The sequence below is a fragment of the Apteryx mantelli genome, chromosome 4 (genome assembly GCF_036417845.1).
Source record: "Apteryx mantelli isolate bAptMan1 chromosome 4, bAptMan1.hap1, whole genome shotgun sequence".
Taxonomy (NCBI): Eukaryota; Metazoa; Chordata; class Aves; order Apterygiformes; family Apterygidae; genus Apteryx; species Apteryx mantelli.
The window spans coordinates 46,014,705-46,031,376 of NC_089981.1; the positions used below are offsets into that span (position 1 = coordinate 46,014,705).

The 16,672-nt window shown below is 49.0% G+C and overlaps 1 protein-coding gene across 3 annotated transcripts in view; it reads right to left on the reverse strand.

Moving 5' to 3' along the window:
- CREB3L1 (cAMP responsive element binding protein 3 like 1) overlaps window positions 1-16,672 on the reverse strand; it is a 49,787-nt gene that overhangs the window by 2,443 nt on the left and 30,672 nt on the right. Inside the window, exons 3-11 of one of the 3 annotated variants that reach the window (XM_067296413.1) lie at window positions 14,966-15,126; window positions 13,221-13,299; window positions 12,130-12,290; window positions 11,360-11,509; window positions 10,585-10,643; window positions 8,223-8,291; window positions 5,696-5,795; window positions 978-1,092; window positions 263-509 (exon numbers count right to left, since the gene is read on the reverse strand). In XM_067296413.1, the coding sequence (XP_067152514.1) occupies window positions 263-509; window positions 978-1,092; window positions 5,696-5,795; window positions 8,223-8,291; window positions 10,585-10,643; window positions 11,360-11,509; window positions 12,130-12,290; window positions 13,221-13,299; window positions 14,966-15,126 (1,141 nt within the window). Of the gene's footprint in view, window positions 1-262; window positions 510-971; window positions 1,093-5,695; window positions 5,796-8,222; window positions 8,292-10,584; window positions 10,644-11,359; window positions 11,510-12,129; window positions 12,291-13,220; window positions 13,300-14,965; window positions 15,127-16,672 lie in introns of all 3 variants that reach the window. The other 2 variants (XM_067296412.1, XM_067296411.1) reach the window with 2 other exon arrangements.

Sequence of the window (16,672 nt, forward strand, 5' to 3'; positions counted from 1 at the left end):
GAGACCACCTGAGTCCCCTAATTCTCAGCTCTATGCCAGAGGGACACCACTTTATGGAAGTCCCAGATTTTTGCTCTGGGAAACAAACTTGCTCTTATGTCCCCTGCCAGCAGTGGCCTCCTTCAGCCATTGTTCCTTAACTAGTTGCCTGCTCCAGGGAGCTCAGCTGCCCTTAGCTCTGAGCGGAGGGGACATGTCTGATGGTCCCTCTCAGCCATCATGATGTGGTTTGGGGCTCTGAGGGTGGCCACCACCTGCTTACCTCTCATGGAATTGCTCTTTGAGGTGGGTGAGAGTTGGGTCAGTTTGGTTCTGGTCAGGACCCTCCAGCTGGGATTTGCTCAGATATTTGTTTGTCTCATGTGTCCTGGCCAGATGAGGCCTTCGCTCTTCAGACTGCCCTTTTTCAGCCTCCCACCCCTCAGGATGATCCATGGTTAGGAAGGAACTGTAGCTCTCTTCTAAGGAGCCAGCACCATCATCATAGAACAGGAGGCTCCGTGACTGAACTGGAAACAAGGAGAGTGTGGGTTAACAGCAAGGACAAGGGCTCATGCACAGGGTGTGGTAGTTAGCACATGCTCACCCAACTATAGCCTAGTCCATGTGCGACTGTGCAGGAGGCCTGCTCTACTGGACACCCCACTCCCCCCAGTTTTGTGAGGCAAACGCTCCCCTGGACACACAGGCTCTCCAGAAGACAATCAGTCTGCCCTGGGACTTTTCCTTTATGGTCTATCTATTAGTATCTGTCATTTTTGGGACAATGACTAGGAGAGAATGAAAATAGGTCCAGACAAGGTGCTGCTATCAGGGCTCACACCACCAAGAGGCCAGGAACCTCCCCCTGCCAGCACCCCAGCAGACAGGGCAGGTGCTGAGGGGAGGATGCTACCCCTGAACTTTGTGCGTAGGGAGAAGAGTTGGAAATGCTTTGAGAGGATTAATGGGAGGTGCTACGTTAGACTCACTCTTACTAGTTGTGTAAATATCTGGTGCTGGTGTTGCTTTCACTGTCTGTGATGCTGAGGAGAACTCAGGGAGACAGGGCATCATGGATCCCAGGATCAGAACGAAACAGAGCGCCAGCACCTAGCAAGGAGGTATCAGAACACAGTCAGTGCAGCCAGCCACAAGGAACGCACACCCCAGCACACAAACAGGAGGCTGTGAGAGGCCATGTGGTCAGCTGGCAACTGGGTCACCGTGGTCCTCCCAGAAAAGAAAGGGCTTGCTCTGCTAATCTCTGCCGAAAATTTAAGAGGGGGAAGTCAAAACTTTCTCCTGTTGCTTTCTCTGAAGTATTTCTGGTTCAACAGTGAGAACTTGCCCATCCAGCTGAAGAAAGATGGTGGAAGGCATAGATGGGGAACAATTTGGGAAGGAGGGAGAGATGGACTCTGCCTTGACCAAAGAGGACCATTGGCACAAGAGGAGCTGAAGTGGGCTGCAAGAAAACAAGCTCATTAGGAAAAATCGGTAAGGTACCACGGCATACAGCAAAGTGAAACTATTGTGTATGCTAGGACAGAAATGACAGCAAAACTGCAGCAGCCCAACACCTGACAACATGAACAGAATGTCAAAGGAAAAGGTTAAATTTATGCTTGCCAGCTACAGTGGTGGGCCAGCTACAGTGGTGGGCTAGTGGTAGTGGCAACAATAGGACTTGCTTGTTCTCGTGAGTTGAAAATTTTTCAATCCTGTGAGCCTAAGCAATGCCAGACGGTCTTGCTGGTAACAGACTTGTCAGCTGAAGGTTGAATAGAAGTAAGTGCTAGATCAAGAGTAATAATTCCAGTGATCTCCATGCTTGGTACAGAGTTGCAACAAAGCCAGGGGACTGCAAATTCCTGGCAAAAAGAAAAGATGGGCGTACCCAGATTTTTTGCTCATGGGAGCACAATAAAAGTTGCCTGGTGGTATTCCCAGGGACAGGCACAGGCCTGATCTGAAAGAGGAATGGACATGGGGCTATCACTTCAGCTCAGGACATGGACACATTTGTACAGGGCTCCCCCACATCTGCCAGCGCAGTACCTGTACTGCAGTCCAGGCAAGCAGCACACGTGCAGCCTTGGAGATATGCCAAACCTATCATTTGTGCTGAGAATGGCTATGAAGCAGTTGCAGATTTGATCTGCATGTATGTAGGGCCATGTGTTTGGGCCTTCTGGCTGTCAGGCAGATCAGTCAGGGCTGCTGGGCAGTGCTAAAAGGAGAATGGCAGAGGAAAGCTCCCTGGAAATCTCCCTCTGGTAAGTCTGCACCTGGCATTGCCTGTCTGCAAATCCTACCCTAATGGTCAAGGTTCATAATGAGAAGCCTGTGGTGATCATAAAGGGCTCTGTAGAGTCTAGGGAGCTACCAGTAGAGAGCAAGAGGGGACACATGAGAAATGATACACAGCCAAATCATTATTACCTGAATTACCATGTGCCATGGGTGGCATAATGCTAACTGTCTCCAGCTCAGTGCTCAGCCTGAGAAAGTCCAAAGAGGCAATGCATCTGTTGGTGATTTCTACTACTTATATATAAACAGGCTAAACGTCACCTCTGGGGACAGGGATCCAAGTAGCATTTCTTGATTGCTTTTTGAGACAGTCAGCTCTAGTGTACCAATGAAGCAATTATTTTCAGCTCATGTCTAAGTAACACACAGAAGCTGTTACAACAAGATAAGATTAACCACCAGGGGATTCCAGAAGATATGGAAGACCAAAAAAATAGCACAGTGATACTATGCTATGCAAAGCAGGAGTTTAAGTTTCCAGCCTCTTCATGGCTGGTTTTAAAGTCAATTAAACACGGACTGCATGGATGCTGTCTATGCATATCACATCAGGCACACAGGCATTGAAAGCCCTCTACCCAAGAAAGAACTTGTGAAGACAAGGGAAAAAAAAACCCTCTGAATAGATGTTGCTTTGAATAATCACAGCCAAATACACAGCCTTCAGAAAGGGGGGACAGCCCTATGAAGCCTTTTCTTCTCTTCTAAAACAAAACAGCTTTATGGGCAGGGAAAGAGCAGTATACATAATATCTTGCTTTAGCAAGGCTTTCCACTGGGGCTTTGCAACTCTTCATTGTTTTTATTCTGCTTTGTTTCAGGTTAACTTTGAGTGATGTTGTTCTGATTCAGTTCCGGTTCAAGTTCTACAGCATTTCATAACAAAAGCTCCTTGTTTGAGTATGAGCACAGTTCATCTCCCTGCTTTTGACCATCTCACATAATGTCCCCTTAAAAAGCCAGAGAAACTTATCTAGACAAAACTACTGCAAAACCAATCAGACAGGTGGATGCAAAATTCATCAAAAAATAAGTCCTGAGAGAGTAGTTATCAAATGGTTCACAGTCAAACTGGCAGGATGTTGCAGATGGAGTAGCAAAGAGATCTGTTGTGGCTCTTGCAAGAGTCAACATTTTTAAGCCTGACTTGGACAATGGACTGTATCAAATCTGCAGATGGGATAGATTGCAAGCAGACTGGCTTTTGGTCAGGATTAAAATTCAAAATGATCTTGACCAAGGGGAGGAGTGTCCAAGAGAACAGCAGGCAGATCCACACAGATGAACGCAGAGACCTGAGAGGTGGCAAGACAAATTAACAGAAGAAACATGACAGTGAATAACTGGTCAGGCAGCTGTTCTACAGAAGAGCATCTGGGAGTTAAAGGGGAGCACAAGATGGACACAACTCAGTGTCACTCTGCAAAAGGCAAACCTCAGCCTTGGGTGTATGAACAAGCCTTTTGGCTGACTGGCTGGCTCTGCACAGGCCTTTGGGTGGAACACTCTGTCCAGTTGGGGACCCTGCATTTCCAAAAATATGTGGGGCAATTGGAGAAAGCCTGAAAAAGAGAACTGAGAATGAGCAGTGATTCAGAAACTCTGCCTACAAGAGAAGACTGAAGAAACTGTGATGATTTAGTAGAGCAGACTGAAGGTAGTTGCTTGAAAACAATCGTTTTCTAATATGTAAAATGCAGCTGCACAAAGGGAGGATACACTGATCCTTCTTACAGTGAGTAGAAGAAGTTATAATAGGCTTAAGCAGCTGCTAGGAAGATTCAGATGAGATATCAAGAAAGCTTTATCTGCATAAGATAGCAAAGCACTGGATTCTCCACCACTGGAGACCTTCAAGAACTGGTTGGACAAACATCCACAAGGAATGACATATAGATAGAAGGGAAGGGTTCTCTGCTCCACTCCCATGCCACAAGGCATGGTTATTCTACATATCTGCTGTGATAAGGAGTGCTCTATTTGGAGAAGAAATGGACAATGGGAACTAGGAGGCCTATGAGAGGAACTGACCAAAGAGAAAAGCAAATCACAAATTCTTGAAATGCTTCAAAGCTCAGAAGCCTGTGAGAGAGTTGCTGTGTGGGCTGGGATGCTGTGGAATGAAGGGAGCAGCAAGGAGAGATAAGACATTGCTGGGAAGCTAAATTAGGTATTTTATCAGCCCATAGCACAGGAGATATCTGGAAGGTACCTCTCCTGGATTTGCTCATTCCAGGTAATAGTGATGAAGAACTGCTGTAGCCAGGGGTGCTCTGATGAGTTGCTGCATTAAGGAGCAATGAGTCACTGGGCCCAGCTAGGTCACACCCAAAAACGTGGAAAGAACTTGGGAATGAAGCAATAGAGCAGCCAGCAGAAAAGACAGTCTCTCATTAAAATCTGTTCTGACATGGTGGCAGCAAAGAGTAACAAAAGTTTGAGCAGATTTTGAAAACAGAAAGTGCTGGGGATTACAGAGCTGGGGCTCTGGAACCAAGGAAACTGACTGAACCAAGACTGAACCAGTAAGTTCTCAGGACACTGGGGGTGCTGAGAAGCTGGAGCAAACATCTCACCAGCTGTCTGTATTTCATCACTGTTACCAGCATAGAAGTGATAACTAAATGACTAGATAGCTTTGAAAAAGTTGTCACAAACAGCTATCATGACAATCCTTCAAAGACATCACAGGGTTGGAGTGTTATTTTTATCATGGGTCAGAAAATATTCCCCAGGCAAAAAATAAGATGAAGAATAAACAATCGACTCTTATGGCCACAGACTGGCATGCCCTAAAGCTCCACAGTGAAGCCAAGATTGCTTAACTATGATCCTCCACGATGAGAAATGAGAGGCAAGCAGGGATTATCAAAACCAACAGATGACCCCAAATCATTTTGGTTAGTCAAGAGAGCAAACAGGAAGAATTCCAGCTTGATTTAACAAAGCCTGATGTGCAGGCAGAGCAAGAGCAGATGCCATTTCTTGCTGATAAACACAAGGTAATGCCCACTGGGAGGAATACTCGAACAGTTCGTCCACCCTGCTGAGGTAAACATTAAGCATTACCAACTCAGCAAAAGAAAAATCTACCCGTTATGATGGGAGCTCACTAAAGATTTTTTGCTGAATCTCCAATAGCTAATGAAAAGCAAACCAAGTGATCTTTTGCCCAAAGAACAAGATAGTGAAAATGCGGATATTATTCTAATGCTGCTGCATAAACAACTGACAGCACTCACTGTATAACACAGAGCCCAATTCTGATCACTCTAACACAAAAAGAGAGAGCAGCTATAACAGGTGGGGCTATGGAGGGAAAGAGGGCAGAGACAGGCAATTGGACAAAGTCTTCTGGGGAAGCACGCCCAATAAACAAGGAAGAAAATGAAGCCCATACCATTAGGCAGGTCCCAGTCTGTGTGGAAGCCATTTTGTAAGGTCTGGAGACTTTCCCAGTCACCAGAGCCTGCAGCTTCTGTAACTGCTGAAGCAGAGTCCTGGGATAGGAAAAAAACAAAATTGAAACTTGATAAAGAGGTAACAGGCAGTGAGAGATGCAAGAATACCACTGACCCCTTCCTGCTTTAACCCGGTTTTCACTTCTTGTAATAATACATCTCTTCCCATTGTTCTGTCTTGTCCAAGTTCTCCCACCAAACAGGCTTGGGAAGCACAAAACAAAAAAGAGTGAATTTGAGATATGAATTGTGCAGGAACTGGGGGAGAAATACCCTGTGAGGTGCCATGGTAACCTCCTGCATCACCTTCTTTCACAGTCTCCTCACTGGTACACCCGACACAACCTTCATTACAGCTACCATTGGTATGGATGTCCCATTCGTTTAGGATTCCTGGGTGCCTCAAAGTCCAGTCAATCATTTCCCAAAGCAATGGAGGGATGGGCTACCATGAAAAACAAGCTCTGGGATGGAGGCTGAACTTTGCAGTCAGGGTCAGACAAAGCATAGAGGCCTGTCTGCTCCCACTCCACTCAGAGGCACATGCTCTGTAGTTTGACCTGTCCCCCGAACCATATGGTGGAGAGAGAAACAAAAAACAGTTTTGATCCCCTCCAGCTTCTTCACTCTTGGCAAACTCTGCAGAGGGACGTGGGCAAAGCCAAATGCTGAGTTCAGAAATTAATTCATCCTCTGGCTGGCCTGGCTGGAATGCATGCAAAGGTCTCTCTGCCCCATTTAAATGAACACAGGCATGTGCACACAGAAACACAGAACAGTGGTAGGTGTGTTACTAAGAGCAGACGAACCTTTTGCTGGGCTGGTGAAGAAATCTGGGACAATGGAGACTAACTACAGAGCACACAGTTCCCAAGGGCCCCAGATTACTGAAATACAGACTACTGAATGTTTCCTCCTGGGAGTGTTGGCTGTTTTATACAAATATGTTGAAGCTTTTATAAAATGCCAGGTCCCAGAGCCAGGAAGTCACAGGAGAATCCCCGCTTTGTCTCTTTCCAAATCCCCTTCTGCTCCTTGTACATACGGAGAGAAGCACAGAGAGTCCCCCTGGCAGCACTCAGAAACCAAACCCAGCTAGAAAGAACACAGTGTGTATTTTGAAAAAAAAATCTCCTGGCTTTTAAGGCCAATCTCCTGATTTTGCAGGGTGGGGCTCGTGCTTTTTGACACTGGGGGCTGCCTGTGCTGCTTGTGCTCTTAGCGAAGTCGGGGAGGCAGGCCATGCCCTGTGAGCAAAGCTGGGTGGTGATGTCTCCGGCAGATGGCAGGCTCCAGCCACCCACACGCCTCGCCAAGGCCCTGCCTGACAGCCCTGGGGTCCTAGGAACAGCATCTGGCCTGGAAGCTGGGGTCAGAGCACTCATGTCATGAAAAAGAGGAAAGGTGTGTAACAGACCCTCAGGGAGTGCTCTGCAGCCCCTTGCAAGCTCTAGCAGCAAGAAAGGGTTGGGGGGCGGAGAGGGAACTGGCTCCCTGACTGTATTTCTTTCCTTTGATCAGAGCTGGCAGGGTGGTAGAAATGGGGCTATGAAAATGGGCTTCCCTCTCACCACCCCTGCAGCTGATCTTGCCCTTGCTCAAACCTACCATACCCAGCAAGAGCTGGGCCCTCCTCCAACTTCTGCAGCCATTCCCAGTGCAGGGGCAGGAGTCTTCCTTACTTGCTTCCAAAGAAGCAAATTCGCCTGGCAATCAGTCTGCATAGTGGGAGCACAAGCGCTCACTAGATTCTCAGGCGAGGGAGCCAGAGGTCTGCTTTGGGGCTGCAGGAGCAGCTTGCTCCTTTTGGGTGAGCAGCAACAGCAGCAGATGGGAGTGAGATCCTCCAGGCTTCCTTTGTAAGGGGAAGAGGCAGGCCAAGGACTGGGGAGTTGCAGGGTTCCCACTGGTTTCAGATGTAGAGGGAGCCGCCTTGGATTATGTAAGAGCTGGTATCTCTACCCCTATTAGAGGAAGGCACTTTCCTCATATCTGCCAAGTCTGTTCAGTTCTTTCTTCAGGGGAACCCAAAACAGCCACATTGTGCCCAGGGCCTTGTCTTCCTCCAAGAGCCTGAGAGCTGAAACAGCAGGTCTGAGAGGCTGGTGTTAGGGGCCTCCCTCAGTGCAGCTGCCCTGGAGACAGCCAAAGGCCCGGAGAGCTGTGGGGAGGGCAGCAGGAGCCCAAAGGGCTGCAGGGAGAAGGAGGAAGAGATGCAAAAAAACCCCTTCCCTCCCTCCTCTCACTGCGGCGTGGCCTGGCTGTCCCAACACAAACATTCCAGGCTTGCTAACCAAACCCAGCTGCCTTGCTGCTGCCACGGGCCGAAAACCAGCGCCTTGCCGAGCAGTGCCCGTCCTGCCAGAAGATGGGGGAGAACTGCCTTGCTCTTCTCACCATCCTGCCCGCACGCTCCCCTGGCCTCCCTTCCTGCCCACACAACCCACAAAGTTTGACCCCACTCACCTGTTTGCATTTTCTAAGGTCTCCACTTTTTTCCAGAGTTCATTGTTTTCTGTCGTGTATGTCTCAACCCTGCAGGGATAAAACCCACAGCCAGTTAGTTCTGAAGGCCAGAAAGATGAAGCAAATTAGTTCTTGCCTCTCTTGGGTTGTGGAGGCTCAGCAGCCTCATCCATAATCTGCAGATATGGTCCTGGAGCCCAGTGTTCATGACCTGTCTGTCTGCAGTCAGCCAAACAGATCAGAGATGAGATTGCAGGTGGAATTCATTATGTACAACAGTGCACGCACAGGCCTTTGTTCTGGCTCTCACTAGGACTGGAAGAGCCATTAGCACTGGGTTACATGCAGGATAAGTCAGGATGGACCCAAAGCTACACAGGCATTTCCATCACTTCCAAAACCCCCTAGTGAGCGTGGGAAATGAACAGGGGGACAAATCCAGACCTCTCCTACTCAAATGGAAAACCTGCCCTGGCTGTGCACCTTGCACGTGAAAATCAGGCACTTCTGTGCAAATGCTGGGCCAGCTTTGACTGTAGGCACTTGAGGGCAGCAGAGAACCTGCAGGCTCCCTCCCACCCTTTCTTGGAGAAGAATGGTTATGCTGCATTTGGGACAGTGGAAGGGGTTATCTCCAGGACTGGAGGAAGATGAGCATCCAAGGACACAACTGATCATGTGGGAGGTTTCCAGTACAGCCTCCAAACCAGGAGTTCCACATAAAAACTGATCATACAATGAAGGTTTCAAACTGAATGGTCAAGTGCCCAAATGCAAATTTTGTACAAACCAGCTCTTACAGAAAGTCAAGTTGACCAAAGGCTTGTTGCATTAAAGAAAACTACTGAATGCTGCTTTTGGTTCACATTTTAACCTGTCATTGTTTGAAAGTCAACTGTCACAGCAATGCACTAGTGTAACGAAGTGCTGAGTACATACAGGCACTACAGCTGCATGTGGGGAAGAGGCCCCAGCACAGAAAGCCCCTGAGCTGCCACTCGAGTGAGGCCAGTCAGATCCCCGGGCCCCAGCTTGCAGGATATGGGCCTCAATGTGAGCCACCAGGAGGAGGTGATGTGCTCCCACGCCTGGACACACATGCACACCAAGGAGCCACTTATGGAATGGCATGAGAACTTGATGGTGCCTTGAGTCATCTGTTTTCATTTGGCATTTCTGTGCACTTAGACAAGATAAACAAATAGCATCAGGGAAAAGAGTTAATTAAGGTTGGGTTTTTGGGTTGTTTTTTTTCCCCAACTTTCCATTTTGCTGCTCTCAGGTGGTATTAATAAACAGGGAAGAACATGGTATTTAAACAGAAATGTGAGTTTGCATCTAGATCCCTGCATGCTTCTTTGCTGGAAAAGCCCACTGGAGAGACTCTTGTGTCGGGGGGCTGCTAGTACAGAGAGGATCCCAGGATAAGGCCCTCAAGGGTTATTTTCTACCCTGTTAGTGTCAGGTGATGTCACCTTAGGCTTGCATCTGCCATACAGGCAGGAACTGAGGGTTGCAAGCAGAAAACCAAAGATCAGGCAGGGCAGGATGGAATGGAAGTGACTGTGGGGAATAACTATAGCACAAGGTTTTTCTTGCTGTCAAACGTTTGTGTCCACCCTCACAGAGTGAGGGGAGAAAGCTGTGTTCAGTGCCCTGAAATGGCCTGTACCCTATGGCACATGCAAAATAGGAGAAACTTCCAGTGGGGAAACATGACTCTTATCCAAAGTCCCACCTTGCCAGGAGCCAAAATGGCCTGTGTTCAGCAGGAGATCAGCCAAACTAAGCAGTCAGAAACACAAGGTTTCTAGAGCAATCTTCATCCTGCAAGAGGATTTCTAGGAGGGAGGGGAGTCGGGGCAGGATCCCAAACCAAACTTCTGTGCAGCCAGATTTGCAAGGAATCATACTCTTTGAGCAAATCAGTAGTGTGTTGAAAAGAAGCTTCTTTCTCTGCAGTCCCCTTGCAAGTCCAGTGTCTGCTGAACACTTCCAACTGGTTGTCCCAGGACAGGATCAGGTGCTGAGTCTCACAAGGAGACAGCTGAGATCCCTGCTGCTCCACTGGCATTTTAAACTTCATAGCCTTGATAAAGAGAGGTTCTCAAAGTCAACTCCAGTGCTGCAGTGCTACTGCCACTGGGAGCAGAGGGTTTGGAACCATCCTTGTACCATACTGGGAATGGCAGAGGGAGCCTTGACCCTGACTAAGCCACTTTTGAGCTGAGATGCAGTGGGGAAGAATAATTACAGCTAAATGGGACCAAAAGAGCTATCAGAGCCAAAAGCACTAGAAAGCGGGGGCTGAGAAGGGACAGGGCTCCTTTTTCAAAGGTAATTCTGAGAAGATGACACTTACTTTTTCTCTAGACACTCCACATATTCCTTCTTCTTCCTGCGACTCTCTTGAGCAGAGATCTGTGAAGGGGGGGAGCCATTAGAAAGTCAGTATCATAAGTCTCAAGACACTGCCTTGTGGGTCCCTCATCTTGTCTGTTCCCTGTACACATAGTACCCTGAAGTAAACGGGGAAGTAACCTCCCAGTTTCCCATTCCTACTGGTTTCCAGGCCAAAACTGGGAGGGATGGAAACTGCAGTCATGTAGTCCTCTTTGGCTTGTAGGTCACAACTGTTTTTTGGAGTATGCCTGAACCCCTTGCTGCTGAGAGCATCCCTGAGGTTGTTCTGACCTTGTCTGACTCACATGGGTAATGGCTGTGGCCATCTAGGCAGATTCTGCCCCAGACCACTTCTGAGTCACCAGGTGACTAATCCAGGGTCTCAACAGTTCTCCCATGGGATGATTGCTAATCAGTCTTAAAATCTTACAGCCTCTGCCTGGCTAATGAACTCCATGAATCACTCATGTCCTCCATCATGCAGTGACTCTTGTCTCCCTCCACTGGGGCCATGCACTCTGAGGAGCCTGGCTAGAAGGCAGACTCCTCAGATCCAGCTGTGTGCAGAGCCTCACCCCACAGCAAGCATTCCTGAAGGCTGGGAGGTCTTGCCAGTGTACTAAAGGCAGGGTCCCATCCCCCTGAGCTGCACCACACCTTAGGGAAACTATAGCACTGGTTGGCTGAGGATGCTCTGAGATCATGGGAACTGCATGTATTTGGGCAACAGTCACCTTGTTCTTGATTTTCCTCCTGACCCTCTTCAGTGCTTTCTCCTCCGCTTTGGTGAGGGGCAGCTTGGTAGGAATGGGGTAGCCCTCAGCAATCAAGGTGCGTTTCTCCTCTTCAGTCAAGAGCAGAGGGCCAGAGGTCCCTTGTAACTTCTGAAATACATAGGGAGCAGCTATCAGTGTCAGCAAGGAGTCCCATCCCAGTGGTCCTCCTTACAGCCTTGCAAAGCAGCTGGGGGCTCAGTAAAAACAGATCAGACAACAAATAGGCAGTGCTCTTCCCTGCTCTCAGCCTCCAGCTGCTGCACAACTCATCAGCTGCCTTCCTCTTTACCTGGAAGGGCATCTGCTCCCTCATGGTGTGGCTGGCTAGACGCTTGTGCTGCAGCACCCTGCCAAAGACCTTTGGGCAAAGGTTAAAACATGGTCTGGTTATGGGAACTGTTGGTTATTTCTTTTTCTTCCATTAATCTCCTGAAAGAGTCCCCCAGTGCATAGGCCACTTCCCAAAGTATGGGATGAAAGACAGTACTTACTAAAACAAGGCAGCCACTGGTAGGCATTGTTCAAGACTCATCGGGCCTCTCCTGACTCCTGTGAACACCACACTGTCCCCACACCCTCATGCTAGGATATCACATTGCTTTGCCAGGACATTTCAGTATGGAGACCTTAACAGGGACAGGATCCCCCACATGAGCCTCAGAAAGCCTCCTGCCCACTCTGAGCATGAAGGACCCCTATGTCTCAGTGATGTCCTGCTGCCTCCTTACATGTGGTGCTGTGAGGAGAGGTGAGGAGGAGATGGCAGTAGAAGAGCGAGCAGCGGGTCGGGCTGGGCTGGAGGGAGGCAGGGAGCGGGGGCTCTGGGATCCGTCGCTGTCACTGCCGTGGCTGCTGGGGGGAGTTGGAGGCATCTGTACCAGGTCATCTACTGAGAAATAAGGAGATCAAGTCAATTGCTATCATGTCAGCCTCTTGTGACAGGCGTAGGGCTGGGAATAGCAACAGGGAAAGGCACTGCCATAAAACAGAACTGAAAGGAGAAGGTGATGAGCCTCACAAGAGGGGTGGTCAGAGAACAAGGCTGGGCTGAGCTTTGTCCAAGACAGAGGTGAGGCTGACTTCAAATGTGCTGAACTAGGAACTGCAGGAGTCAGAGAACTGGCAGGGGCTTTGCCAAGACACTAAAGACACAAAGCAGTGAGATACCGCAATGTCAATCAAAATAGAGTACAAAGCCTATGGTGTTTTGCTCCATAGCCTGTTCACATGCTTAGAAAGCTCTGTAAGAGAAGAGCTCTTCCAAAAGCACCACAGGGCTCACACACTTGCCAGCACACTTGACTCAAGGGGCTCTGGTCACTCAGTTGGTTGCCAAGCACTTGAAAACCGTCCCCACTTTGTATCAGAGAGCCCTGGGAGTCTTAATGGAGGTGTGAATATGCCCAAGGAGCATCTCTCAGGAGCAGAGTGGGAGTTCCTATAGTGCTTTTATTTGTGCATCAGCAGATGCTTGGGTTTCTTTCAAATTAAACTGGATACTGAATTTCCTGACTTTCAAATGTTTTTTTTTTTTGGATAACAACAAGGTCCTTGTGAGGATTTTAAAGGCACTTTTGCATATTTCCAGCTCTGAGGTAGCCTGTTTTGCCTGGGAGTCCCTGTCTGAACAACCCTGTGCGTGGCTGTTGGTACAGACACTGATCTGAGCTGGAACAGTGCTTACTCCTCTGCTAGTCTGTACCTCAGTATCACCTTGTATGCATGGCTCTGTTCTCAGATATTGTTTCTCCTCCCTTTGTAGGAATGATCTTGGTAATTTAGAGGGATGTCTGTCAACCAGCAAGTTCTGTCTTCTTACCTGCAGGTACATTTAGAAATTGGTTCACCTCTTTGGGCTCAGCTTTGATCACAGGTGCTGGAGTCATTTCTACAGGAGTCTGTGGAGAGAAGCAGAAGGAACTCTTGGGCACTGTCACATACCTGCCCTGCCTATAGGGCTCCCACTAGCTCTGCTCATAGCTGCTGCTCCCTACTCTCTGTTCTGCCCCATCTCACAGCTTTGCCCCAGAGCCCACCTCCCACTGCACAGAGCAGCAACCAGAAGTCCAAACATAACCCCCACAAAGTCTCCATTGCTGGGTGCACAAAGTGCAAACACACGTTTGCTGAGAGAGAGGCAATGGCAGGCAGATATGCGGCCAACCAATGCACATGTTTTCCTTGGCCACTTTCCCCTTGCTAGACCCAGAGAATGCAATTTAAACCACCCTCTGCATTACCATGGGAAGTCCCTCTTTGATCTGCCTTCATTAGATATGGGAGTATAAATAGAGCTTGCATAGAAAAAGAACAACCCCCCTGTCCTGCTCACATGATTTTTACCAGGGCCGCCAGGCAGCTGTTTCCAATCGGAGGGGATTGAGAGTTAAATAAAGAGTACTTTTCTTCCCAGCCAGGCTGTGCTGCCCCTCAGCTCCCAGGCTCACCAGTCCCCAGCCCACCACAGGCTGGGGGAGTTTTTACACTAAACAGATACACTGCAAACTGCCCCAGACTGTAAACACAGCTGAGAGAATGCCATGGTACAGCTGCCGAGCACACACAGTGGAGCTTCGAGGGCACAGCAAGTTCGAGCTGTGTAAATAACAGAGGAAGTTTGTGCACAGTTTTGGCTGGAAGTACCCATTTGTTTTGGATGGTTGTTTAAAAGGGAAGAAGCTCAGCATGAGTGAAAAAAGGAAGTGAACCCCAGAGATGCTCTAATGTTATCTACAGAACTGCTACAAGATAGTCCAGGTCTGTGTGACACTGGGCAGACCTTCCTTTCCAACACAGCTGAACTCAAGGCCAGCCAAACTGAGCCCCAGCTTCCTCCCACATACCAATGGCAAAAATGAGTCTACTTCACACAAACAAACTTTTTAAGAACTTAGATATTAGCAAGAGACTTGGCCTGTTGCTTCTTAGAAATAATAGTCCTGCTGCTTCATAGGCAAATGCAAGTGGGACCTGGAGTGGGACCACCATTTCCAGTGAGCAGTTTAGAAAAGTGTGATAAGCCCAAGGCCATGAAAAAAAGATAGTGGCAGAAAAGGGGTCTGTACTCAGGAGCAGCAGGGTCATTGGCACCAAATTAATTGACACTGTCCTCCCAGGCAGAATGTAATCCCTAGTTGATGAAAATAAGCTAAGAGTGGCTACAGAAATATCGGCAGATTGGAGGGGACAGGCCTCCAGCACGTGCAAGCTTAAAAGCCTTTGGGTTCTGTGCCAAGGAAATAGGCTTGTATTTAACCCAGATTGTAAAGCTGGAGAAAATCCTCCTTCCATCATTTTCTCTGGAAGGATAAGCTGCCTTGTACCTTCACTCAAGGGATCAAGAACACATTTCTAACCAGCATCAGGTTTGGTACTGTTCTAACTGCCATTTCAAGAGGGGAATGACAAATGCAATATTTGGGCTTTGGCTTTGTATCACCTTCCTTTTTCTGCCCAGCAGCTTAATCACCTAGCAGGACCCTGCAGTGACATGGCAGGGTCCACATCACCTGGGGTGCCGCTCTGTTAGAGCCTTGGTTCCCAGTGGATCTTAGATGGGCTCACCTCCTCCGGGGCTGGCAGTCTCTGCAGAGGGTTGAGGTTCATCATTGGTATAGAGCTGGCAGCTAGCTGGGACTCAGGCAGGTCTAGAGCCAGGTTCTGTTCCTGTTTCACCATGATGGAGCAGAGCTTGGGCCCCAGAGACCACACTCCATTCTCCAGCTCTGAAACATGCACAATGTGAGAGTCAAACTCCGGCAAGAACAGGACAAAAAAAAGAGACCTATGCAGACAGCTTCCCCCCGTCTGGGGAGGCTGCCTTTCCAAGTCTAGCACTGTCACCACACAAGCATGCGCAGGCCCACAACACAGAGCACAAAAAGGAATGAACCCCCAGCGTGCAAGGACCAGACGGGATGGAGCTAGAGGGATCGTGTCTCTGCTCTCCTCTCCTCTCCCTGCACAGCCAGAGTGGTGGAGGACAGCTGCGGGGCTTTTTCCTGCAGTGATGTCTCATTCCGATCCTCTGGAGCTTATTCATATTTAGAGCTCAGTGAGAGGAGGATGCTGGACTGTTGTTCCTTAGGAGTTATGGCCAGCATCACAGAGGTGCCAGCTGTGTTACTAAGAATGGCACCATCTCTGTGCTAGAGAGCTGGCAAGAAGGCAAATGTGATGACAGCAAAAAGCTGACAGGGGGCTATACCTGCTGCTCCTGCCTGGTGCTGACAACATTGCGGCAAAGAGCAAGCTTTGTCACATGACAGGAGAAGAGGAAGGAGGGCCATTTCTGCGGAAGGAAGTCCAGTGTAGCACCTCTTGCATGGCTGTTCCCATCAGTTGCACCTCAGAGGTCCCCTTCTCCTGCCTGCGCTGCTCAGAGGGCCTGCTGCGCACAGCTATGCCTGGCTGCAGTTGCCAGCAGAGCGAGGAGCAGTGTGGAGGGAAAGGAAGTGTCTGAAGAGAACTGAATGGAACTGTGTGGGGATGCTCTGCTGTCCCCTGCCTGCTCTGTCCCCACATACACTTGCGACACGAACCTGCCTGGCCAGTGGCAGCAGAGCTCCCTGAGCTATGATGCAGGCAGCGGGAGATAAGCTGCAGCTCAGATGGGGAAAAAAAACAGCTAGGCAGGAGAGCTGCCTGGGTTCTGCTTTTAAGTTTTGGTCCCCTCATTGCTCTTCAAACACTTCAGCCTGCCAAAAAGCTACTCCTAGCTGGCCTGGAGCCTAAATCTTTCTCCCTAATCCTCCCCCCTTCTTCTCCTCTTTTATCTGACAACCAGAAATGCATTTGCCTTGACGCCTGACAGACTCCTGCTAAGTGTGTCACCAGATAGTGTCCCAGTTGGCTCAAGGCACAGGGCCACATTTGGGCTCACTTGCCAGCCCCTCTGCACTGCTCTCTCCACTTACAGCACCCATGGACTCAGGGGAGTTGCCTAGATGTCGGCTGCCCAAAGCAGTTCTTCAGTGCAGCTCCAGTCTAGAAGATGTCCTGGCAAGAGGAGAGGGGGGAAAAAGGTCCTCCTCAGCTGCAGAACAGCCTGCACAAGAAAAGGTACAAGGCAGCAGCTGTTCATGCAGGAACTGCCATCCAAATTAAACTTAAAGGCAGCTTGATCTCATCTTAGGCTATGTGGCCCCTCAGGAGAGGATAGTGCAGAGTCCTGCCTCTGGCTTTTGCATGCACATACTGGGGTTAAAACTCAGGCAGGAATCTTATCAGTTAATACAGTGTTGTTCTTGCTAGTGGTATATGTTGTCTTCC